The sequence below is a fragment of the Oryzias latipes genome, chromosome 6 (genome assembly GCF_053564925.1).
Source record: "Oryzias latipes strain Hd-rR chromosome 6, Olatipes_Hd-rR_3.1".
NCBI classification, from domain to species: Eukaryota; Metazoa; Chordata; class Actinopteri; order Beloniformes; family Adrianichthyidae; genus Oryzias; species Oryzias latipes.
In genome coordinates this window covers 34122611-34146538 of record NC_136242.1, presented here as the reverse complement: position 1 = coordinate 34146538, position 23928 = coordinate 34122611, and the positions used below count along the sequence as shown (strand labels likewise).

At 44.9% G+C, this 23928-nt stretch overlaps 1 protein-coding gene and 1 long non-coding RNA gene across 2 annotated transcripts; both read left to right on the top strand.

The window, feature by feature from the left end:
- Window positions 1-4260: 4260 nt before the first annotated feature.
- Window positions 4261-15831, top strand: slc41a2a (solute carrier family 41 member 2a). The gene is made up of 11 exons (XM_011476532.3): window positions 4261-4357; window positions 5522-5882; window positions 6318-6425; window positions 9318-9389; window positions 9484-9628; window positions 10059-10205; window positions 10341-10488; window positions 10873-10952; window positions 13847-13978; window positions 14050-14198; window positions 14266-15831. The coding sequence occupies exons 2-11, from the start codon at window positions 5559-5561 to the stop codon at window positions 14428-14430; spliced, it is 1470 nt and encodes a 489-aa protein (XP_011474834.1). The 5' UTR covers window positions 4261-4357; window positions 5522-5558; the 3' UTR covers window positions 14431-15831.
- Window positions 15832-19919: 4088 nt separating this feature from the next.
- On the top strand, window positions 19920-20314 carry LOC144992502 (uncharacterized). The gene is made up of 3 exons (XR_013656510.1): window positions 19920-19996; window positions 20059-20123; window positions 20183-20314. It is a non-coding gene; the product is annotated as an uncharacterized LOC144992502 (long non-coding RNA).
- Window positions 20315-23928: the final 3614 nt, after the last annotated feature.

Here is a 23928-nt window from a genome sequence, read left to right as displayed (position 1 = left end):
TCTTTTGGAACCGACATACCCAGAGTAAGCAAGTTCAGGTGGATTTCAGCCAGAGTTCAGGCTCAAAGTCAGGCTAGTTTAAACATGCTTCCTGGAATACCCCCCAGGTGAACATTTTATATTAAATCACAACAAAAACCTCCTGAAAACATCAAGTTCTGGATTGTTGTCATTATATATTTTTGGAAATAATCTGTCGCTTTGAGATTACTTTCCTTGCGTGTTCAAAAAAGTTGAAAAGAAGAAAACCACTGGATTCGGTCGGATTAAGATTAACAAATTTATTCCCTAACAATATTTCTAAAACAGAGTAAAACAAAATCAAAACAGACATCCGGGTTCCCAAAGTTCCAGAGCTTGCAAAGCGCAAAGTTAACAGCGTCTTAACATGCCAACCTGTTGGGAGACAAAGAAATTTCCTTGAGTGCAGACTTTTAAACATGTGGTCAGAATCTCCTCCCCCGGAAGCAAGATGGCGGCTGCATCTCCGCCTCTGGCCGCTCGAGATTGGCTGACAGAGGAGCCCGCCTACTTCCTTCAGTCCATAATTGAAATCACAGCATCTGGTCTCTGGGGGCGACCTCACAGATGGACACGGTACGGAATCCCCATGGGTCCACCACAGGTGGCAGGAACTGTCACTGCAGGTAGTCGATTCTAGAGCTTTGTTCTCCACATGTGAGTTAGCTCCTTCAGAGGTTCCCACACATTGAATCAGTCCGAGAAGGTTAATTTGTGATTTTTGCTCAAATGGCCTCAGAAGATCAAAAGCTCTGTTTCCCCTGGAGGGGGATGAGCTTGCAGCTGTAGTACTGAAATCTCCTTACATATGCAAACTGCAGGATGTCCCTTCAAGGATCAAAGAACATTGAAACACACACAAAACCTTAATAAAATGAAATTAAAATATAAATTCCTTCAATATCATTGACATTAAAGGGTCTTTACCATGCTAAATCTATCTGTAGAGCTTTTAAGTGTATTATCATGTTCAGTTTCCGTGGGGGAAACGCAGACACGCTGCCGAGGCCGGCTTTAGGATGACGTCAGGAAATGGGCGGGACCCACACGGAGCAAAAGGCGGAGCCTCAGAGATGGGTCGTCTTACTTCTGGGTTGGAAAAGAGTTCAGGAAAATAACTCAAATTTAATTTAAAGATGGTTCTTTTTGTGTTCTATAGAAAATGTATGTTTTAATATCTTAGTCTTTATTATGTTACAGCTTTATCTTTAGTGTGAAGTGAACTCATTTTGAACTATCAAGATTTATAGTCCTGTGACATTCCTTTATGCTTTATGGTTGCAGCATCCTGTGAAGAAATAGGATGTTCTTTGTGCAAAGTTAGGAGTTTTCCATAGACGCAATAAATATGCCATGGACTACATCCGTACCATCTGGGTTGAAGGTTCTTCCCCTGGGAAAGTGTGAAGATTCATGGTGAGGTTGAAGCTGACCTCACCCTAAAGCCGGGAGGAGCGAACTCTGAGGCTGATATTCCAGCTATTGGCCAGTGAGAGCAGGAGGGACATCTACCGACGAATCAGAGCGACCAAGAGCGGAGGTTCGGCGGCCATGATCTTTCCGGAAGGCGGAGATTCAAACACATGTTAAAAGGACTGTTTTTAAAGTTTTCCATGGTTCTCAGGAAAACCAAGAGTAATTTGCATGTAACTTGTGCATCTGTAGGTCTTTTTACTTGAGAATCCAGATATCTGCAACAATGTCTTTAATCTGTGTTAGAACTATTGTCAGGGCAATAAACTCTGTGTATTTTGAATCCGGTTGAATCCTTGATTTGCTTCACCACTCTCGACTCCTGAACACACATGGATGGAAAGATCTAAATGCAGAAGATGTCTTTCCTATAGTTCCAAAGGTAACAGGCCTGTATGATCACATGTATGGATATGGTTCACTGTAAAAGGCTGAAGAATAACATGGTATAGGCCCTTTAAAGCTGCAGCTCTCATGAGGGGAGGGGGGATTCAGCACAACCTCTGACAGGTCACAGTTTGTGGTGTAAAACCGGAGACGCTGCTGAAACACACCTGAAGAGAACTGTCAGCTGCTGCAAAAAGGACAAGAAGATGTGTTGTTCTTCACACAGCTTCATGTTTGAAACACTCAGAATTTTAGGAAATCTGTTTGCCTGGTGAGTCAGATTGCTGCTGAAGAAACTAAACTAAAGCCAAGATTTTCATTCATGAAGCTCACTTACTGGCACAGGATCATGACAACAGCAATCAGAAAGACCTTGGGGGAAAAAGCAATGCATCAAATGGACCAGGGTTCAGAACGGAGCGTCCTGCATATGACTGAGTGACTAAGAACTGGTTCTCCACTTTCATAAAGTTGAAGATACTGGCCACGTCGAATCAAAGAAATGTAGGAAGTGCTGGAATCCTTATTTGGATCATAGTTATTTTGGCAAATGTTTGTCCAAAGTCGCAGCTGCAAAGTCAGACACGTGTCCTGCAAAGCAGTACAAACATGGTTTGGTATTGATTTACTATGATCTGTCATATGACAGAGTTTGTCACAGCCTGAAACTGAACTGCAGCTGCTCATGTCTACCTGTCACATGCGTGTGTGAGAAGGAGAGGGGAGGGGGCTCAGGCTGAGAGGTGGAACGTGCACGTGGAGCGCTGGCTCTGTTGCGCAATACCAGGATCATGGCGTGCCTTTAGATGACTCAGCTCATGCTAAAAATGTCATTCTTTATGAACTATTGTAGACGTTTTGATGACGTCTTTAATTTCCATCAATGTTTTCTTTGTCTGCCTGTGGTTTAGTTGGTGTCGGTATTTGACGGAAAGACAGCAGGTAATGCAGGAAAACAGCTGCACTTTATGACATCAGAAATAAACTATAGATCATTTAGAAAAAAAATCAGAACAATGTTTTTTTATCTATCTCTTCAGACTAAAAACATGAAATATATTGGTTCTGTTACTGTTTCAGATCAATTTACATTTAATATCATTCATTGATTGAATTATTTTTCTCAGCATCAAACGGTTCAGTTGGTCAAAATGTTTGTAGTTTCAATAAAGACTGACAGATTTTTTTATTTCAGGCACGTTAAGCTTCTATTCTGTTTTAGACTATGACAGGGTTTCTGTGGTTAAATAAATGTTATATTTGTTGAAAGTGGATTTATATTGCTATAGCCTTTTGTTAAGTTGCAATTTCAGGTATACTTACACAATTTGTATACTAACCTAAGATAGTGTCACCGCGCGAGTGTGTGTGTGTGTGTGTGTGTATGTATGTATAAACACAAGTTCAGAAAAAACGGTGGTTTGTGCTTGACTCTATGTTTTAAATATCACATTATAACATCATGTTTTTTTATTTTTAGGTTTTTATGTGTTCAGTAGTTTGTGTACTGTTAAGGCTGCATTTGTTTTTTTTCTTTATTTGTCCACCTGTCTGTCTCTCCATCCTAATGTTTTTTTTCTACTTTTATTTTTTTTAATTCAATTTAATTATTTTTCTTTTTCTTTAGTTAATTGTGGATTTTTGATGGCCATTTTATTTGGGTTAGGTAAAATAAGAAATAAAGAGAAAAAGAAAGAAGTGAAATATTCGTGTTATATCTGGGAGATGTCTGGATGTGACTCCCCAGGCATTTCATGTGGTTTTGAACTTTTTTCCACACATCCACAATGAACCTTTAATTCCTGAAGGCTTGTTGAATCTTTCTAGACAGTGGAAACACACGGGTTCTGTGACTCTGTGATGATTATATGAGAACAGCTTTCAGAAATGGAACTTTTTCCATGTGGAATTGGCTAATCTGCTTATGTTAAACCTGTGTTAACATAGCAGGTTTCCCCTACTTATAACCATATAGATATTTAGGGAAAAACTATTTCTATAAGCTCACCCAAATGAATTGACTGTTACAATCTAGAATTTAAAAGTAAATTCAGTGTAAAATGTTCCTTCACCTCCCTCAGAATTGATATTTTAGTTAACTTTAAGTGAGGGATTTCCATGTGGATTAGCAACTCAGCCCTAAAGCACTTTGTCAGTTCATTTGGAAAAATTAAGGCGATCAGTTTTAGTGCTTTAAGTCGCTCACATTAGCAGAACGGCTTGTCTGTGAACTAAGTAAAGAAAACCAATTTCCATGAAACGCTTTGGATGGAAAAAGGTGAAAGAATGAGTTCTGTGTCTCCGGTGAGGTTTGGTGACGAGCTTTATGGTGGAAAAAGGCTTTAAGCCATACAGCAGCAGAATGCATGTAAGAGCATTTAAAGGCGGCGTGGAGGCTGGACGCAGCCCTCAGAGGACTGCAGGGTCGTGCAGCACAGCAGACGACTTCCCAGAGCTGCTGCACCACAGCAACACGGTGGGTTTCTGTTTCTACTCAATCAAATGGATTTATCCTCAGTAAATTGAATTTTCAGGCTGTGAAGGCATTTCGTCATAACCAGTTCCTAAATGAGTGGAACTGTGGAGTTTGATGCAGACGTTGCTGCGTTTGTATGTTGATGATCTCTATCCGTTTGTCACCTTCATCGCATCTTCTCTGGGTTTTTAAATCCCACAAAGTTTTGACAGGATTCTGTTCTCCAGGGCAGCTGGAGTAAAGGTGGATCAAGACGTCGTTTTGCTGGGTTTCTGGTTCTGATGGTCCAGTTTCCCAGCAGAACAGAATCCTGTAAAAACATGACCGAGATGATGACAAAGTCTTCACAAACCTGCAAATGTTTGCAGTATTCATAAGGTGCTACTTCCTGGAATAATATTTTTGTGTTGGTTCCTGTAACATTCAAAACTCATATTTTAATCCAGATTACATCAAATCTTTTTATTTTTCTTGTTTTTGGTTCTCAAATGTTTATTAATAGATACGTCTTGTACAAAAGCTTTGTCCATCTTTCCTTTGCATTGCTGTTTGGTGAAACCCTTTGTGATTAATGTCTAAAATGAACATTTTTGTTTTTTTGGGGGCAAAGTTCTCTTCAGATTTGAGGTTTATTTAGGCATTAGTCAGCAGAAAAACTGCTCATTTTCTAAAAATTCCTCTTTTCTAACATAACCTCGGTTATTTGGTGGCCAGTCATCTGTCAGGGATTTCAAAATAATGGCACAGTTCATGTCAGACAAGCCGGCCTCAGTGCTGCGCTGGCAGGAGGCTTGAGGAATGATAATGCAGCCGATCCGTGCCATCAGGTGACCTTCGGAGCAACAAGTTGCTCTGTTTTCAGAAATGCTGCTCTGCTTCTCCAAACAAGAACAGGAGAGGGATTCAGAGGCTTTTCCAATACATTTACACTTTTTCATTAAGCATAGTGAATCTGGATCAAGACTTTTCCAACCATCGATTTCTGTCATCACTAAAATTTGATGTTGAAACAAATACTCCAACATTTAGAGCAAATGTTTGAATTCTAAAGGTATGATGTTTTTTCTGACATTTGTTTGATTTTTTTTAACATTTTCATTGAGACCTTCAGGTCTGTATTGTGAGCAGAAAAGCTCAGCTAAATCTTGTTTTTCTTCTTCTCAGACCCTCTTCTGGACACGGAGCATCTAAACTTTCTACCATGGTTGTCCCAAAACCACTAAATAAGAAACAGTCTGAAAGTGGAAAAGTGTCAGGCTTGTCCTTCATGCATCTTTCTGACAGCATAAAACAGTTCAACTTTGGTAAAAATCTGTCACCGACGGACGCCGTCATCCAGTTCGAGCCTCGGGAATGTTCTGAGACGGATGCCCTGCTCTCCAGTCGAGCCCAGGGAACCACGACGAGAAAGGATGCGGGCCGTTCAGCAGAGCCCCTGTGCTCTATGGTGCTGCAGATCCTGGTGCCGTTTCTGCTGGCCGGGCTGGGCACGGTTTCGGCTGGGATGCTGCTCAATGTGATTCAGGTAAAGAAACAGGTGTGGAGCGGGAGGATTATGGTGGATGTGCAGACAGCTGGTGCACGAAAAATGGAGGAAATCCCAGCAGAGAGAGGAAAACGAAACTTTAGTTGTCAGGAATTTGTGCTCTGTATTTCACCCACCTCCTGGGGGAGGGGGAGCCACGCTTGGGACTCCCCAAAACAACTCCTTGATGCTGAGTGTCAAGCAGGGAGGCTTGGGTACCAAAGTTTAGATTCCTTGGTATGACCTGACCTTGGATTTGAACCAACAACCTACCTGTCTCAGGGTGGACACTCTCACACAAGGCCACTGGGATGTCAGAGACTCTGAACAGTGATGGTCAGGAGATTTGATGGGGGGGTTTATGCTGACTCTATGACCCTGGTTACACCCAGATGTTTACATTAACAGCTGTGTACCGCGTGTGTTTTGTGGCAGAGCTGGGACGTGTTCCTGGAGGTCACGGAGATCTTCATCCTGATTCCTGCTGTGTTAGGCATGAAGGGGAACCTGGAGATGACTCTGGCCTCGAGGCTGTCCACTGCGGTGAGATGACCAGCCCTCTTTGCACAACTTCCCTTCTCAGTTTGGTGAAAACCAAAGACTGTATGGCAGAACTGGACTGAGTGACGTCATCCATAGAAAACTTTCAGCTGAACTCTGTTGCCATTTTATTGGGATACGCCATTCTGGAGCCAGACGATGACAGAAGGCAGTGATTGGTCCGAGTCGAACTGAGTCAATGTTTCTATGGTAACCATTCTCACCAATCAGGGGTGAGCTTGTTGGAAGATCAACCCCCCTACCACAAAATGCCGGGTCCTAGTAAAAACCTGCTCCTGTGGTACTTTGTTGCTGGATATAAAGTGGACACGGATGTTTTGTTGGTTGAAAATCCTTCAGAGCTGTTCTAGTGGCCCAGATGACCACGGCGCTGGCTTGGTTGAGCTCTTCTCTGTCCATTGCAGGACAGAGTGCTGGGTCTTTAGGTGGATTTGGGATCACCACAAGACCTGAGCGATTCCTTGATATGTTCTTGTTCTTTGTCTTTCCCTCTCAAACTCTCAGCTCAGCAGTTTAGGGTTCTAAAGACCCCCAGTTAGTTTTGCAGTGAGTAAAGAGAGTCACCTGCAGGCTGGTCCACCCCAGGGACAAAACACCCAGACACAAAGAGAGCAACATCGTAGATGTAGGGCTACGTTCACACTGCAGGCTGAAACGACCCAATTCCGAATTTTTTGCCCCTAAGCGGCCCAATTCCGATCTTTTCATGACAGTCTGAATGACACAGATCCGATCTTTTCAATTGCGACCCAGGCCCCGTGGGTTTGCCGTCCTGATTCCGAATTGTAGCCGTTCTTTTCAATTGCGACCGCCGTCGGACCGGCCAGGCGACTTGATTCCGAACCGTACGTCATCGACACGCAACAAACGTCATCATTTTGCGTTAAAGTAGGCGGGAACGAGAACGTAAACAACAACCATGGTGGACGATGCTGCTGAGATCAGTCAGTGGAAGGGAAGCAGGTCACGGATTGGATTAATATTTGGGGTGATCGCTCTTTTCAGGCCTAACTCCAGGGCTCTTATCGTAACTGGGCGATTTTTGAAAAAATTTCCAGATAAATGGCCGAGCGTGGTGTTGAACCTTTCCCGCGATGACTTTTTTTTCTTTCTTCCTTTCCGACCGTCACCGTGCTCAGAAGCGCAGGGGACCCGAGGCGATCCTCCTCCTCCTCCCTGTTCTGATCCTTAGATTCTCCAGAACGGGTTAATAAAGAGTCCATAGCATTTATTCTGGGGGAAACCTTCTTCTATTACCGTCCTCCTTAACACAACATGAATGCGCGCCCACACTGCCCCCCCCTATTCTCTATCGCGGCACGCGCTTGCACACACACACGCGGGCGCGCGGCCCCAACACATACACATTTCCATTCCACAACAGTGGGTACAGACGATCCCGACTCCATTGCCTTCTTAAAATGAGAAGATTGTAATTGTGCTGCTCCTTCGTGAAAATAAATGTAATATTACAAAAAGAGCTCCGCTTTTGACAACACTGTTGTTGACATCTGCTCCGCAAACGAGTGACGTCGTTCACCGTTGAGTATTCTTCTGGCTTCTGCGCATGCGGGTCTCGTTTGGGTCGTGTCACGGTCACACTGGAGATCACAAAAGTTCGGATTTACTTGGAAAGGTGAACGGTCTAGCAAACAAATCAGATTTTTTCAAAAAATCCGAATTGAGCATTAAGCCCTGCAGTGTGAACGTAGCCCTAGGTCAGTGCAATGAGGTGCAGGAGAAACCAAAGCACTCTACAAATGCATGGCTCAGCATGGGAGGCACATCAGGACAGGATTCAGCGCTCCTTTGGGGGTCACTCCTTTGGGGGTCGCTCCTTTGGGGGTCACTCCTTTGGGGGTCACTCCTTTAATGATGGAAATGTGCACCTTTTCCACCAACGATCCACAGAGAGGATCGTCGGTTTGAGAGAGGAGTCAAAGGTCAAAGAGGCCATTATGTTAAAGTGGAGCAGCCTTCACTCAGCGGGGGAGGGGGACTACGCCACCACCTATCTCCTAATTATAATGCAGCTCTTTCAACAGTCCCGTAAAAAGCTTCACACTCGTCTACACGCGCATTCATATGACTCCCAGAGAACCTCTCCCAGACGATTGCAACGACTCTGAAGGCGTCAACACCCATCTGACTGTGACTCTCCACTAGAAGGGATTCGAGCTTCTGGAAGGAGAAATGGAATGTCTCCAAGAAAGGAAAGAGAAATCCAGTCGCCTTTTGAGAAGAAAACCCTCCTCGACTACACTAAATCTGTCAATCAAGCATTTTGATAAATGTGGCGACCAGCAGGCTCTGTGTGTGAGGCGTTGGATTGGTCCTTTTAGAACCTGAATAACTTAAACTACAGAAAAAATATTTTAAAAAAGAGGATTATCATGAACATGTTAAGAATGTACCAGATCCAAAATGGTTAGTCTGACCAATAGAACTTCTCTATTGAAATCTATGGGACTTTAACTTTCTGGAGCCACTTCCTGTTTGGGAGGCCAGGGGGGTGGGGCCACTCAGTCAATGGAGGAACAGCTCTATCCTGCTCAATGGTGCATCAGGAAAGAAATGGAATTACTAATAAAACAGTTTGTGATTATTATATGTTTCATTTGCACATCTTTGACCCTTTAACACAAATCCACCATAACGATGCAGCATGAATATTTCTCATTTTCTTCAGTGTTTGATCATATTAAGAATTAGAATCGCCTTCCCAAGAAAAAAAAACAAACATTTTATTTATTATAAAGTATCAACGTTTCCTCAGAAGAAGGATCATCAGAGATCAGAATCAGAGATAGGATCAATGTATTGAATTTTTAAGCTTATAATTTTTTCTAATTGTTTCTAAATATTTTCTTTCAGGTGAATGCAGGAAAAATGGAAAATCCCAAAGAGAAGTGGGCACTGATCCTCGGAAACCTGGCCCTGAAACAGGTGAGCGAATTGAAGGAAGAAGGAATCATTTCTGCCGTTTGATGGTCTTCATGTCTGATCTGAGTAAGACAATGTCTTCTCCTCCGTTTCTCAGCTGCAAGCCACTCTTCTGGGCTTCTTGGCTTCATTCCTGGCGATTGTCCTGGGCTGGATGGCAGAAGGAGAGTTGTCCCTCAAACATGTGGTGTTGCTGTGTTCCACCAGTGTCTCCACGGCCTTTGTGGCCTCGCTGCTGCAAGGTAACTCAGAAAACCACTGTCGCATGAGGAGTCAGGGGTTCAAATCCCGGCTGGGTTTGTGATGAGCTGTTCTGTCTGGATCTCTGAAGCAGCTTCAGCCAGAGTTCCTAATGCAGCGTTAAGGCCTCAGAGTTCTTCCTCAGCAACATCTCAGCTTTTACGAGTGTTTCAGTCTGAGGACTGGAGCAACGCATGTTATGATTGACAGATGAACCACAAAAATCTGTTTGTGAACAGCTGACCTGTTTAGCAGGACCTCAAACAGTAAACTGAGGGTTAAAAAATGGTGTTTTAAAACTATGACTTATCATTTTGGTTGTCCTAAACTGTCTGCTACACGTGAAGATGGTACATTTTGCGTGTTTTCTGTTCTCCTTCTGCTGTGTTTAACCTCAACGTTGTGTGTTTTGTGCGTCTGCTCCTTTCCCAGGGGTCCTCATGGTTGGAGTGATTGTTGGCTGCAAGAGGATGAACATCAACCCGGACAACGTGGCCACGCCCATGGCTGCCAGCTTTGGGGACCTCATCACGCTGTCCTTACTGGCCGGTTTCAGTCACTGGTTCTACTCCCTCATGGGTGAGAGGAAGAGCACGGGCTTTCATGGACCTGCAGTTTCCCCATCGCCAGCAGATGGCAGCTGTTCCCAGCATCCAGATCTCTGGGATGTTTCTCAGGCTTGGGTGGTGAATGCAGTTCACCTTTGTGTTGCAGACTTCTACCCGTACGTGTTGTACCTGGTCAACCTGTCATACATCTGTCTGATCCCAGTGTGGGTGGCCGTCTCCTCCAAACACCCGGCCAGCCTCCTCCTGCTCCGTTCAGGCTGGGAACCAATCGTTACCGCCATGGTCATCAGCAGGTCAGAATGTCCACAAAGACCTCAAACCAAGAAATTTAAGCTTTAGGGTTAACAAAACTAGAATCTGTAAAAAACAAACGACGTCTGGGGACGTTCTGACTTTACTCCATGGGTGTCCGTGTTTTTGTGTGTCTAAATGTGTGTGTTAACTTGTTGTGCATGTCTTAACGTGTGTGTCTGTGCTTTTGTATGTGGTTTTTTAATGTGTGTCAGTTTGTGAGTCTGAGCATAATCATGTTACTGTTGTTGTTTGAAGCAAAGAATTGAATTCCTGTTTAGATTGGAGAACATTTAATTTTTTGAAGTAAAACAGAGACTTTTTAAATCAGTGTTCTAGTTTTTGGGCCTCACAGTGTTTTGTCTTTTTTTATTATTTTATTTTAGTCTGGGAGGACTAATTCTGGACAAAACCGTGTCCAATCAGAATTTGTCTGGAGTCGTACTTTACGCTCCGGTCATCAACGGTGAGTTTCTATTTTCTGATGTTTTTATTATTTCATGGCTGTTATGTCAGAATCAGAAAAGTGAGTCAAACGAAGGAAATCGTCATCATTCTAGGACAAAAGGAACATTTTTGTATCAATGCTACAATCACAGATGAACCTGTGGAAAAGAAATGTGGATGTTCTTGATCTGCTGTTAGTTGAGTTTCCAAGCCCAAAAAATACCTGTAATAAACACCTGAAAGCATCAGACAGGACCTGAAAGCATCAGGCAGCACCTGAAAGCATCAGGCAGGACCTGAAAGCATCAGGCAGGACCTGAAAGCATCAGGCAGCACCTGAAAGCATCAGACAGGACCTGAAAGCATCAGACAGGACCTGAAAGCACCAGGCAGCACCTGAAAGCATCAGACAGGACCTGAAAGCATCAGACAGGACCTGAAAGCATCAGGCAGCACCTGAAAGCATCAGACAGGACCTGAAAGCACCAGGCAGCACCTGAAAACATCAGGCAGCACCTGAAAACATCAGACAGGACCTGAAAGCATCAGGCAGCACCTGAAAGCATCAGGCAGCACCTGAAAGCATCAGACAGGACCTGAAAGCATCAGGCAGCACCTGAAAGCATCAGGCAGCACCTGAAAGCATCAGACAGGACCTGAAAGCATCAGGCAGCACCTGAAAGCATCAGGCAGCACCTGAAAGCATCAGACAGGACCTGAAAGCATCAGGCAGCACCTGAAAGCATCAGGCAGCACCTGAAAGCATCAGACAGGACCTGAAAGCATCAGACAGGACCTGAAAGCACCAGGCAGCACCTGAAAGCATCAGGCAGCACCTGAAAGCATCAGACAGGACCTGAAAGCACCAGGCAGCACCTGAAAACATCAGGCAGCACCTGAAAACATCAGACAGGACCTGAAAGCATCAGACAGCACCTGAAAGCACCAGGCAGCACCTGAAAGCATCAGGCAGCACCTGAAAGCATCAGACAGGACCTGAAAGCACCAGGCAGCACCTGAAAACATCAGGCAGCACCTGAAAACATAAGACAGGACCTGAAAGCACCAGGCAGCACCTGAAAGCATCAGGCAGCACCTGAAAGCATCAGGCAGCACCTGAAAACATCAGGCAGCACCTGAAAACATCAGGCAGCACCTGAAAGCATCAGACAGGACCTGAAAGCGTCAGGCAGCACCTGAAAGCATCAGGCAGCACCTGAAAGCATCAGACAGGACCTGAAAGCATCAGGCAGCACCTGAAAGCATCAGGCAGCACCTGAAAGCATCAGACAGGACCTGAAAGCATCAGACAGGACCTGAAAGCACCAGGCAGCACCTGAAAGCATCAGGCAGCACCTGAAAGCATCAGACAGGACCTGAAAGCACCAGGCAGCACCTGAAAACATCAGGCAGCACCTGAAAACATCAGACAGGACCTGAAAGCATCAGACAGCACCTGAAAGCACCAGGCAGCACCTGAAAGCATCAGGCAGCACCTGAAAGCATCAGGCAGCACCTGAAAACATCAGGCAGCACCTGAAAGCATCAGACAGGACCTGAAAACATCAGGCAGCACCTGAAAACATCAGGCAGCACCTGAAAACATCAGGCAGCACCTGAAAGCATCAGGCAGGACCTGAAAGCATCAGACAGGACCTGAAAGCATCAGGCAGCACCTGAAAGCATCAGACAGGACCTGAAAGCATCAGACAGCACCTGAAAACATCAGGCAGCACCTGAAAGCATCAGGCAGCACCTGAAAGCATCAGACAGGACCTGAAAACATCAGGCAGCACCTGAAAGCATCAGACAGGACCTGAAAACATCAGGCAGCACCTGAAAGCATCAGACAGGACCTGAAAACATCAGGCAGCACCTGAAAACATCAGGCAGCACCTGAAAACATCAGGCAGCACCTGAAAGCATCAGGCAGCACCTGAAAACATCAGACAGCACCTGAAAGCATCAGACAGGACCTGAAAGCATCAGGCAGCACCTGAAAGCATCAGACAGGACCTGAAAGCATCAGACAGGACCTGAAAACATCAGACAGGACCTGAAAACATCAGGCAGCACCTGAAAACATCAGACAGGACCTGAAAGCATCAGGCAGCACCTGAAAGCATCAGGCAGCACCTGAAAACATCAGACAGGACCTGAAAGCATCAGACAGGACCTGAAAACATCAGGCAGCACCTGAAAACATCAGGCAGCACCTGAAAGCATCAGGCAGCACCTGAAAACATCAGACAGCACCTGAAAGCATCAGACAGGACCTGAAAGCATCAGGCAGCACCTGAAAGCATCAGACAGGACCTGAAAACATCAGGCAGCACCTGAAAGCATCAGACAGGACCTGAAAGCATCAGACAGGACCTGAAAGCATCAGGCAGCACCCAAAAACACCCGGAAGCACTTGGAAGCAGGCTTTGTGTTCACCAAACAAGTCTGTGGCTCTGAGTGACTCCATCGCTTCTATAATTCTTTTAATGAAAATGTTTTTTTTTTAATTTAAAGTCTGTTTTCAGGAAGTACATTTTCTTCTTTGTGTTTTGTGTTGGTGATTTTCTGTTTCGTTCCGTTTTTGAGGCGTTTTAAAGGTTCTTAGGGAGCTTTGTGAGGCGTGTTGTTGAGGTCCCAGCAGACGGTGGCTGTGGTTCAAAGATTTATCGGTCAAAGGTTTAGCCAGAAGGATCCTCGCTCATCTGACCTGTTGAGTCTGAAGAACAGAGGACGTTTGTAGATGAAGGTCAGACGCTGCTGGATCAGCTCCTTCAGTCTAGAAAAACAGGCTGACAAGAAACCAAAACAGTTTCAGATTCCCAGGAGGAACCCAGTGAGAACTGATTGTTTTCTGGGGACTTTGTTGTTCTCTCAGAAAATGGTTTGGAAAACCTTTCCTCTCCTCTCCAGGTGTCGGGGGAAACCTCGTCTCCATTCAATCAAGTCGCATTTCGACTAATTTGCACCTGAATTTCTCCCCTGGGGAGCTGCCTGAGGAACGCAGAGGCTGCTTCAACCCGTGCCGCATCTTCTTCGGTCCAGGTAAGGATCAAAAGGTCAAAGCAGCCAAAGATCTGCTGCGTCGGTGTCATGACCTGTGAACTTTCCCACAGGAGCAAACCACCAATCAGCTCGGGTTCTGCTCCTCCTGGTGCTCCCTGGTCAGCTGCTCTTCTTATTCACTGTTTACCTGATGAAAGGAGGCCTGACCGCCCCCAGTCCTCTCCTCACCCTCTTCTACCTGTCTGCGTCGCTCCTTCAGGTGAGGCCTCACGCCGTGATGCTCCTTCTGGTCAGCTGCGCCGTAACTCTGTCTCTGCCCGTCTCAGGTCTTCCTGCTGCTGTGCCTGGCCGACTGCATGGTCCACCGTCTGTGGCGGCGGGGAAAGGATCCCGACTCCTACGCCATCCCTTACCTAACGGCCCTGGGAGACCTTCTGGGCACCGCGCTCACCTCTCTGGCTGTTTTCCTGCTGTGGTGCATCGGGGACTAAGGCAGCGGGTAGAATGTAAAGAAACTAAACGCATGAATGTAACGCTGGAGGAAGAAAGATGATATAAACATCTGTACCACACGGGTATCCCTCAGTGTCTGCAGCTCTGCATGAAAACTTCAGGTAGAACCCAAATTTATTCTCATGGGCCAAACGTCTGACAGACTTTTGACTCCTACAACAACCTGAGTTCACCTGAAGGACCAGAACCAAAGGCCTCGTTAGAGGAAACGTCCCCACGCTGCAAATGTGCAAATATGCTTTGAGACGACAGAGTTTTAGGGACAGTTTACAAACGTTTTTTTTAACATTATGACTTTCAAGACGTAAATTTACGAGAAAAAAGTCTTCACTGGTAAATTACGCGATTTTCACGAGTCATAGATTCACAAGGAAAAAACACCAAAGTTTTCCGTTTATCTGAGCATCGCTTGAAGATGAAATATGTGGAGCCTTTTGTGAAGCTTTATTTCCGGATAGGTTTATAAAAAACAAAGAGATTCTGAACCTTTAGGCGATTTAAATTCCAGATTATTTTCAGTGTAGCCGTCTTTCCGGGGTCTGGTGTCGGTAAAGCGGAGTTTCATCTGTAAAATAAGGAGCTCAGAGACACGTTTGGGTGTAGAGGACCGCTACTTTATTCTGCCCTGTTCATTCACACCCAGAAGTCCATTTGTCTCATGACGTCATGAACCTGTCATGCACAGAACACCAAAGCTGAAGGTAAACAGTGTTCCATACCCCCCTCCTCCACATAAAACGTCCCATTTCAGCATAAAACAACAAAGATGAATGAAAATAGTCTGTTATATTAGCATTAGAACGTTGAAAATGCCAGAAAGTGCTGCTCCTCCTCAGACGGAAGAGTCACACAAACGTAGAAATCTGGTCTTTAATGGAGGAAGAAAGGATGAAGGTGGACATCTGCAGGGACACCGACGTCTTCATCAACGGCTGCAGAGATCCTGCAAACCACCCATCAATCAATAAAACATTAATAAATCATAAATCAATGAGCTTCCAAACATTTGGAACGTTACCACTAAACATTCAGCTGACCTGTTCCATTGAGTTTAGTCGTCTCTCTGCTGCTGCGCGGCGTTCACCTGCTGCTCTGATGCTCACTTCCACTTTAATAAATTTAACGAGTTTTTCACTCAGAAATTTATGACTTTAAATCTCTTAATTTTACTTTTCTTTTTTTTGGTGTCCCTAAAACTCTGTCGTACTTTGATGCACTTTGAAACGTTTTTTTATTTTTTTTACCACTGCGTTTTTCTTTGTTTTGTTAATTTTGTTTATCTTTAATGCAAAAGTTAAGACTAAATATGTGGATAAATAAACAACAAACATGCATATTTGGAAAAACATGTTTTTCCAGTGAATAAATGAATGCTTGTGTGTCGTTGGTACATTTTTCATTTTTTAACTCCATATTTTCCCCCAAAGACTCGGTCTGTCCCGACTTTGAGGTCGATTTCAGACCAGGGATCCTCGGCTCTGGCTTCATCCTCCTCCTGGAGGGATCTGGGGATCTGGGGATCAAGAAGTTGGAAGAATTTTTCAGGAAAAAAAAATTGCATCTCTGTCCTTGGTTCTGGCATCCTTGAATCTTTTCCATATCTTTGTTTTTGCATTTTTTGCCGCTGTGTTCAATTCAAGGACGGTTCCCAGATTGCAAAGACGAAACACAATCTGTCTGCAGTAGCAAGATCTGCTGAAGAGGTGTCCAGTGCTGTGAAGCCTCCTGCAGACCAAACAGGAAAATCTTTCATCAACAGCAGCTGCCGCACAGGCAGACTCACACACTGAGTATTGAACACATCTGAATGTCGTACCAGGGTTAAACATGAACTGCTGGTGTCTCATGAAGTCTAGAACTAGAATCTGCTCACAGAGTGTGGAGACCACAACTCAAACACTGAAGTTTGGATATTTCCTCCTCGTCTTTTGTTGGGAATGCTTCTCACAATCTTGCCATGTTTTCTTCCTGGTGCGTTTGACGTGTCCGCATCTTAGCCCAATGAGATTTTTTTTCCCTAGAACCAAGTTTGTAAAATTTTCACTCAGAGAAGTTCTGAACTGCACAAGCTGAAAAGGTTGTCTTTTTCTAAAATCTGCTCTCCTCATCTGAGGCTACATGCAGACACTGAGAGCCGCTGACCTTTAGCCTTTTCAAATAGGTCCTAAATCCAGACAGGAACATGTGTTTACTATCACCATCACTTTTACTACCGTGGAGTAATAAAATCCACATGGCCTCATCAGTGAAGGAGGTTTTTCTTTTTGGAATGTGTTTTGCCTCATTTTATATAATCATTTCATGTTTCATAACCAGAATGTTAGAAGTATGGACGGGAAATGTGGGAACTTGGGAGATAAAATGTTTATGCTCTAACAAGGTCACCAGAACTTTGTTGTTTTTTATTCAACTTCTACAAACATAAATCAAACTTGAATACAGTTCAGAGCATTTTAAATAAAAGGGCTTAGACAGGGAGTTTCCAATTCAAACCAAATATTTATTAACAATATTTCTAATAAAGATGTCCGAACTCAATTACTTTTTCCTGAATACTTATTATTAAAACAGGGCTCACAGCAGGAACACTAAGAAAAGAGCGCTGTTTCTGTCCCTGCCTGGGGATAAATACAATGTATTAAAGAAAATGTAAATGCAGAAAGGAGGGTGAAGACTCCGCCTTGGTCAGTGATCTCCCACTATACGGCTCCCAAGGACGTTGGCTGATATGTGACCATCTGCACAGAAAAAATTCTCAAAAGACAACCTGCAAATAGCCTCCCCTCCCACCTCTAGTGTTTCTGGTATCTGCTTCTGCAACCTGCCCTCCCACACATGTGTCTGCTCTTTGAGACTTCAGTGGGGCTCCACACATGGTTTACATTATCTGCTGATAGTGAATAAATCATTCAGATCCTGAAGCAGTTTCACGGGTTATATATTTTTCATTCAATGAATGAAAGGGCCTTGAAAGAGGCCAAGAGGGGGAAGCTGACGTGAGGGGATCTGCTGGAAACTGGACTGGAACCTTTAATGAATGGCACACGGATTTGGGCCCAATCCGAATTTTTCCCCTAGTCCTATGGTTTCTGTCCACGGCCTCTCACTACCCAGACGGCTTCCTGCTACACCAACGGCTTTCCCTACCCCCACGGGGATAAACGTGTTAAGGCACGTCCACTGTATGAGATATTTCGACACAGTAAAGGTTGGCATGAATAAAACTGAGTGTCTCCTCTTTGAGAAGCTGATCTGGTTTTTTCAGTCAGTAATGATCTCCTCTGTTCAGGAGGAGATTCTCTCAGGTGCAGGTTGGTTCTGGATCTGGTTCTAGATCATGGAATTGTTTTCTTGCAGACTCCAAATTCCCTTTTCTTATTATCAATTAAAGTGAAGTGGTTCCAGATTTTGCTTCTTTTTCCAGTGTGTCACTCATTTCTGTGGGTTTTTGTGTTTTCTTTTCTAGTGTTGTGGCTTCCCCAGGTTCGGATGGTTCAGGACACCTGAATCCTAGTGTGCAGTGGGAAAAGGATCTATACCACAAGAGTCTGCATAAAGTTTCAAACCTTTGCAAAGGGAGAGCCAGATGGATCTGCAACCAACAGGTGCTTTGCTTCCAATCTCAGCTCTCCCCCGCATCAGGCAGTGATATTTTCCAACAGAATATCATGTGTGAATCAAGGCATACAGTGGCTCTGTGTCTGTCCATACAAGCAGCAGATTAAGAAACAGACAGTTCCTGCTGGTCAAGGACGGTCAGAGCTGCAGCCCCACCGATGTTCCCTTTCAATGCACGGAAAAACAAGGACAGCCTTTGCTTTGCTCTCAGCACTTACATCTGCATAAAGGCATGCATGCAGCTTCCTCTGTCCAGTTTGCAGCAAGCAAGTGCGACCGGATCACTTCTGCGCTGTGTTTAAGGAATCAAAAGATGTAGGGACAAAGCAGCACCCTTGGAGACCACCTCCATTTATTGCGGATCTGACAATTTTTCGACAATAAAATCGAAACAATCGTGTTAGCATCCCGTATAAGCTCTTACGTGAGTGTGTGTGTGTGTGTGTGTGTGTGTGTGTTGGCCAAGGATAACAGCCGTTCAAATTCTGCCCCCTTGGGACACCTTATACCATCTAGGCCGAATGAGTTGGTGGCCATGGACTTTACCATCCTGGAGCCTTCACGGACCGGAGTTGAGAATGTGTTGGTTTTAACTGATGTCTTCAGCAAGTACACGGTTGCCATCCCTACCAGAGACCAGCAAGCAGCCACAGTTGCCCAGGTGCTTGTCACAGAGTGGTTCTCGAAGTTTGGTGTTCCAGCACGGCTTCATTCTGATCAGGGGCGCAGCTTCGAGAGCCAGCTGATTCAGCAACTCTGTGGACTCTATAGCATCGAGAAGTCGAGGACCACCCTGTACCACCCTGCCCGTAATGGGCAATGTGAGCGGTTTAACAGAAAGTTGCACAATCTCCTTAGAGCCTTGCCGGTAACACGCAAGAGAGATTGGAACTCCTGTCTGCCACAGGTGACGTTCTGTTATAATACCACGCCGCATCAACCAACTGATGAGTCTCCATTCTCTTTTGTGTTTGGTCAGCAACCCAGGCTCCCCATTGACTTTATGTTGGGACAGGTTAAGGAACCTGTCAAGGGAACCATCCATGAGTGGGTGGAAGAACATCAAGCGCGCCTGCGTGTGGCATTCGATGTGGCCAAAGACCGGTTAGCTGAAGCAGCTGCTTGTAGGAAGCGGAACCATGACAAGCATGTTCAGGAAGCTCCTCTGGAAGAGGGTCAGTTAGTTCTCCTATGTGATTACAGTGTACGTGGTCGTAAGAAAATCCAAGATCTTTGGAGCTCCACCATTTAAAAGGTCTTGAAAACTCCAGGTGCTGGGCAAGTGGTGTATACTATCGCCCCACAGCATGATCCTTCAAAGATCAAGAGAGTTCACCGTACTCTCTTGAAAGCATTTTTGGGGGCTCAGAGGCAATTTTTTTTGCCTAGGTCTCCACCCCCCCAAGTGCTTGTTGACCCTGATGACTCGGCAGATGAGGACTTGTTTTTGCAGCTTGAGGATCCTGGCGGACCTGTTGGATTTGGCACCGGGCCGTCAGTTAGCAGAGACGGTGCCACCAAATCACAGGCAGGTCCGTCCCGGGTGGAGGCGGTGTCTCCATGTCCCTCTGGTAAAGATGGTGTTCAGCAGGTGGTGCGGAGGACGACTCGGTCTACAGCAGGGTACCACTCTAACATCCACTGTTTGCCGAGAGCTGCAGGTGGGCGGAATGCTGGGGATATGAAGCAACACGCCAACGTGTCAGCTTTATTTCTGCCTCGGTCGTGATCGTCGGGGCGCCGATACAAAATGGGGGGGGCTGGTGTGGCAGGCAGAGGGCCACTTGATTGAGATCAACTGGCACACCAGCTGCTTCATTAGCAGAGGGCTGATAAAAGCTTCAGACAGAGACCTGCTGCTTCCAGGTGGGAAGGTGCAGCAGCTGTGCAGCCTTTGGCTGTGTGTAGGGCCCTAACCATAGCCGGGTAGGTTTGTGCTTTGTTCCCCTCCAAGTTGCTGCCGCACCATTCTTATTATCACTGTGTAGATCGCAGGCAGTGTTTGGCCGCTCATGTGAATCCTGTGGAGAGTCCTCTTAAGCTGCGGGAGCAGGTATGTGTGTGTCTTAAGTTATACTTGTTTATTTGTGTTAATTTACACTTATTTTGTAGGTGCCGCTGTTTTGGTTTCCATTGTTTGTTTCATCCCTGCTCTGCCCAACCCGGTGCACCGTGGTCCAAGAGCGGTGCCATGGCCGGCATTTCTGGGGATCGTGTGTGTGCTCCATACAGAGTGTCAGTGACTGCTGTCCATCCACGCACTGGCGAGCGTCGTGACGGAGCGGGATTGACAGCTATTGGAGCGAGTTCCCCATTCTGGCCTTCTATCGCCCCAAGCACAACCAGGACCTAGTGTCCCACCACCTTGGACTGGCGTCGGTTACGGCCACTGGATGCAAAGGGCGTGACATTGAGCCGAGTGCGCCGCCACAGAGAGCGCACAGCTGGGTGCAGCTGACTTTGTGGGCTGGGCATGATCGCCCTTATGGTTTGGTTGACTCTTTTGGGTATCTTTTTAGAATAGGAATTTTAGCATAATTTCTAATAAAGGTTGTCTATTTCTCTAAAAGCACAGTCTTGGTTTCCTGTGTCGGAGAGTCCTGGGTTTTGGTTTTTAATTTTCTGCTGGCAACTTTCACTGGGGAAACCATAATGCCACATTAAGAAGTCTCCAGCTTGTTCAGAACGCAGCAGCTAGATTGTTAGCAGGAACCAGCAGAAGAGATCACATCACTCCTGTGTTAGTTTCACTCCATTGGATCCCAGTTGATTCTAGAATCAAGTTCAAGATCCTCCTGTTAACCTATAAGGCCTTACATGGAATGGCCCCGTCCTATATTAAGGACCTCATAGTCCCTTACCATCCAATCAGAACACTTCACTCACTAAATGCAGGACTGCTTGTGGTTCCTAGAATTAGTAAAAGTACGGTTGGAGGTAGAGCGTTTAGCCACCAAGCCCCTGTCTTATGGAATAAACTCCCAGCTCATGTAAGAGAGGCCGACTCAGTTTCTACATTCAAAGCTAGACTGAAAACATTCCTCTGTGGACAGGCTTATTGTCAGACTAGTTAGTATTCAGAGATTATTTAACTTAATGTTGTTTAAATTAAACTTAATAACTATTTCTTTTAAAAGGCTGCTAGAAGTTGAAGCTGGGGTAACTATGGTGCTCTGGGGTTCTGTCCTCTTTTCTCTTCTACTTCTACCCTTCCTCTCCTCTATTCTTGATCATTATTCATCATTTAGTTCTCCATGCCTCTGTTTGGTGCAGTGATTCATGTATTGTCACTCTTTCCCCTCCTGGGGAGTGGGAGTGCTTCCAGATTCCAGTTGGCTCATCCGTGCTCCTGTTCCTGACCGTCTACCTCAACCTTTGCTCCCGTTCCTACACCTGGCTGTGGATCCTGCCTCTGGCTCATCTCTGCTCTGTACCTGACCGTTTACCTCGTCTCTGCTCCTGCTCCTACACCTGGCTCCAACCACGGCTGGATGAAGCTCGTCTGCTGGACTTTAAATATGTAGTTGTAGATTTAGATAAGTTAATTCTTCTCTAAGATTTCTGGTAAATCGCCTGTCCGTCCTGGGGGAGGATCCTTCCTTCATGTGGGCACCCCTGAGGTTTCTTCGTTTTTTCCGGAATCCGTTTTTTTTAGGAGTTTTTCCTTACCGCGAAGGGGGGTCTAAGGGCAGGGATGTTAGTATAGTTTAGTCAGTTTGTTAGTTCATTTTAGTATTTTCCTATTGAACTCTTTGTATTCGTGATCCTTTTGAGTTCATGTTTTACTTCGAAGCCCATCGAGACAACTGTTGTTGTGATTTTGGGCTATACAAATAAAATTGAATTGAATTGAATTGAATAATATTCATGTATATTGTAGCGACCTGGGGGTTTGCCCGCCTTCAGCCCCTAAGAGTCATGGGATGGAAAACCATGAGTGAGAGGGCTGGGAACAGAAGCGACCTCCATGCTGTTTGGCTGTTTGTGTGTTTGACAAAATGGACGTTGATGCTGAGAAGGAGACTTTGCTTCTCTGCCTATTTCTTCCTCTCTAAGACTGTCTGGGGGCGTGCGGTGTGTGGGACACGGACAGCTCTCCAATGAAACCACTTCAGTCGTGGCTTGGCTATAGTGTCGTACTAGCTGGATCGTTACAATATAAAGAACCAAGTAAACGCATATTTGAGAAGGATAATGGAAAACCAGATCACTTCTACGCTAGTCTTCTGCGATGATCTTCTGAGCCTCCTCAGAAGAGGAGGGTGGTGTGTCCGCTCACTCAACAGAAGGCGGAAAAGGAGCCAGTTTTGTTCAGTCTGCCTTTTTGTTCCTGTAGGCAAAAATGTAAAAAAGGCTGTTTTTAAAAAAAAAAAAAATGTTTTTAAAGCAGGAGTGTACATATCCTAAAATCAAAATAACATTTCTCGAATTCTAAAAAGTGTCCGTGGCGAGCTTTAATTTAATCCTCGCAGGATACTTTTCAGAATCTGGTCTTTGGAAATATTGCATTTGGAAACATGAAACATAAAGAAAAATACTGCAACCGTGGTGACGAAGAAGAATCGTATACAGTGGGCGAAGCGCACTGGGCCCACATTGAGCCACGCCTGGGTCTGCACACTGCAGCCTGGGGTAGTTGCCCATTTCCCCCCACTGTGACCCTACCAGAGTGGTCTGCCTCAGATGAGCTGCTTGATGCCTGATGAGAACCGTCCCATCTGGCTTCAGCGACCGCAAAATGTTTGTAAAGATGGAGGGTTTTTTAGGGTAAAGAATCTTTAGGAGGGAAACATGAGCTCATGTGAGCACTAATGGGGCTAGGAGAGAAAGGGGGGTTTGCTCAAAAGAAATGCAAAACTCTGTGTTTGTATGTGCATGGGGGCACAGTTCCTGATCTGCTGATCACATTTCCAATTCCTCATTAGCCTTTTAAAGGGGCTGTGTCATGTAAAATCAACTGCTTTGAGCCTTTAAGTGTGATCTTCAGTCCTCATGGGAAGCAACCTCATTTTGATCTGACCATGCATTTCTGAGTATTTCTCCAAAAACCTGCTTGTGATGTCACAGGGTGAGGAACCGCCCCTTCCAGGAAGAGTGTGCAGTGCCAGCCCCGCCCCCAGGCTAAGGCTATGTCTGAATTCCCACCCTAACCCCTAACTACTAAAAAAGCTATATAACGCAGCACTATGTAGTGCCCTGAATATTAAAAAGCCTTTTGGACACCATGCTCACTACTTTTTCTTTATTTTTTTAATAAGACGTCATCGATTTCATGAAGGTAAAATCTAATTAATCTCGTTTTGTGACGATTATGAGTCCACTGTCTTCTGAAGATACAGACGTTGAAAAATTATCAAAAAATACATTTAAATTGTTCAGACGAAATGCATAGTTGTCTATATTCACTGATATAGTGAGCATCGATGAACACTGGTTTTCGCAGAGACTTCTGGGAAATTTCTAGGGCCCTGGATTTTGGAATTGTATATTCAGACAGTACTATAGAATGTTGAACGCACTATATAGTGCAGGATTTAGGATTTACAGGATTTAGGCCCTTTAAACAATACTCTACATTATTTAAACACTATTATAAGGGTCAAAGGTCACTGAGTGTGCATTGTTCTACATGTCAAATTAGTTCAATGTAAGAGTTTATGTTCATTTTTCCTGAGACTGTTGAAGAAAATAGTTTTTGATCTTTGTGAGTGGAGCCAGAGCTCCAGGGTTGGTTGTATCTTCCACTCTACAGAACATTCAAAATTATTCTGCAAATGCAATCTAAGTGTGAAAAAGTTACAAAAAAAAATCCTTGTTTTTCAATTAAACTCATGGAGGATTTTGTGTCCCAGATCTCT

What these genes read in the sequence shown, in the direction of transcription:
- slc41a2a (XM_011476532.3), top strand. Translation starts at nt 5,559, where the DNA reads ATGGTTGTCCCAAAACCACTAAATAAGAAACAGTCTGAAAGTGGAAAA. An exon ending in GAAACCTGGCCCTGAAACAG is followed by an intron (nt 9,390 to 9,483) that starts GTGAGCGAATTG and finishes TCCGTTTCTCAG; the next exon opens with CTGCAAGCCACTCTTCTGGG. An exon ending in ACCGCCATGGTCATCAGCAG is followed by an intron (nt 10,489 to 10,872) that starts GTCAGAATGTCC and finishes ATTTTATTTTAG; the next exon opens with TCTGGGAGGACTAATTCTGG.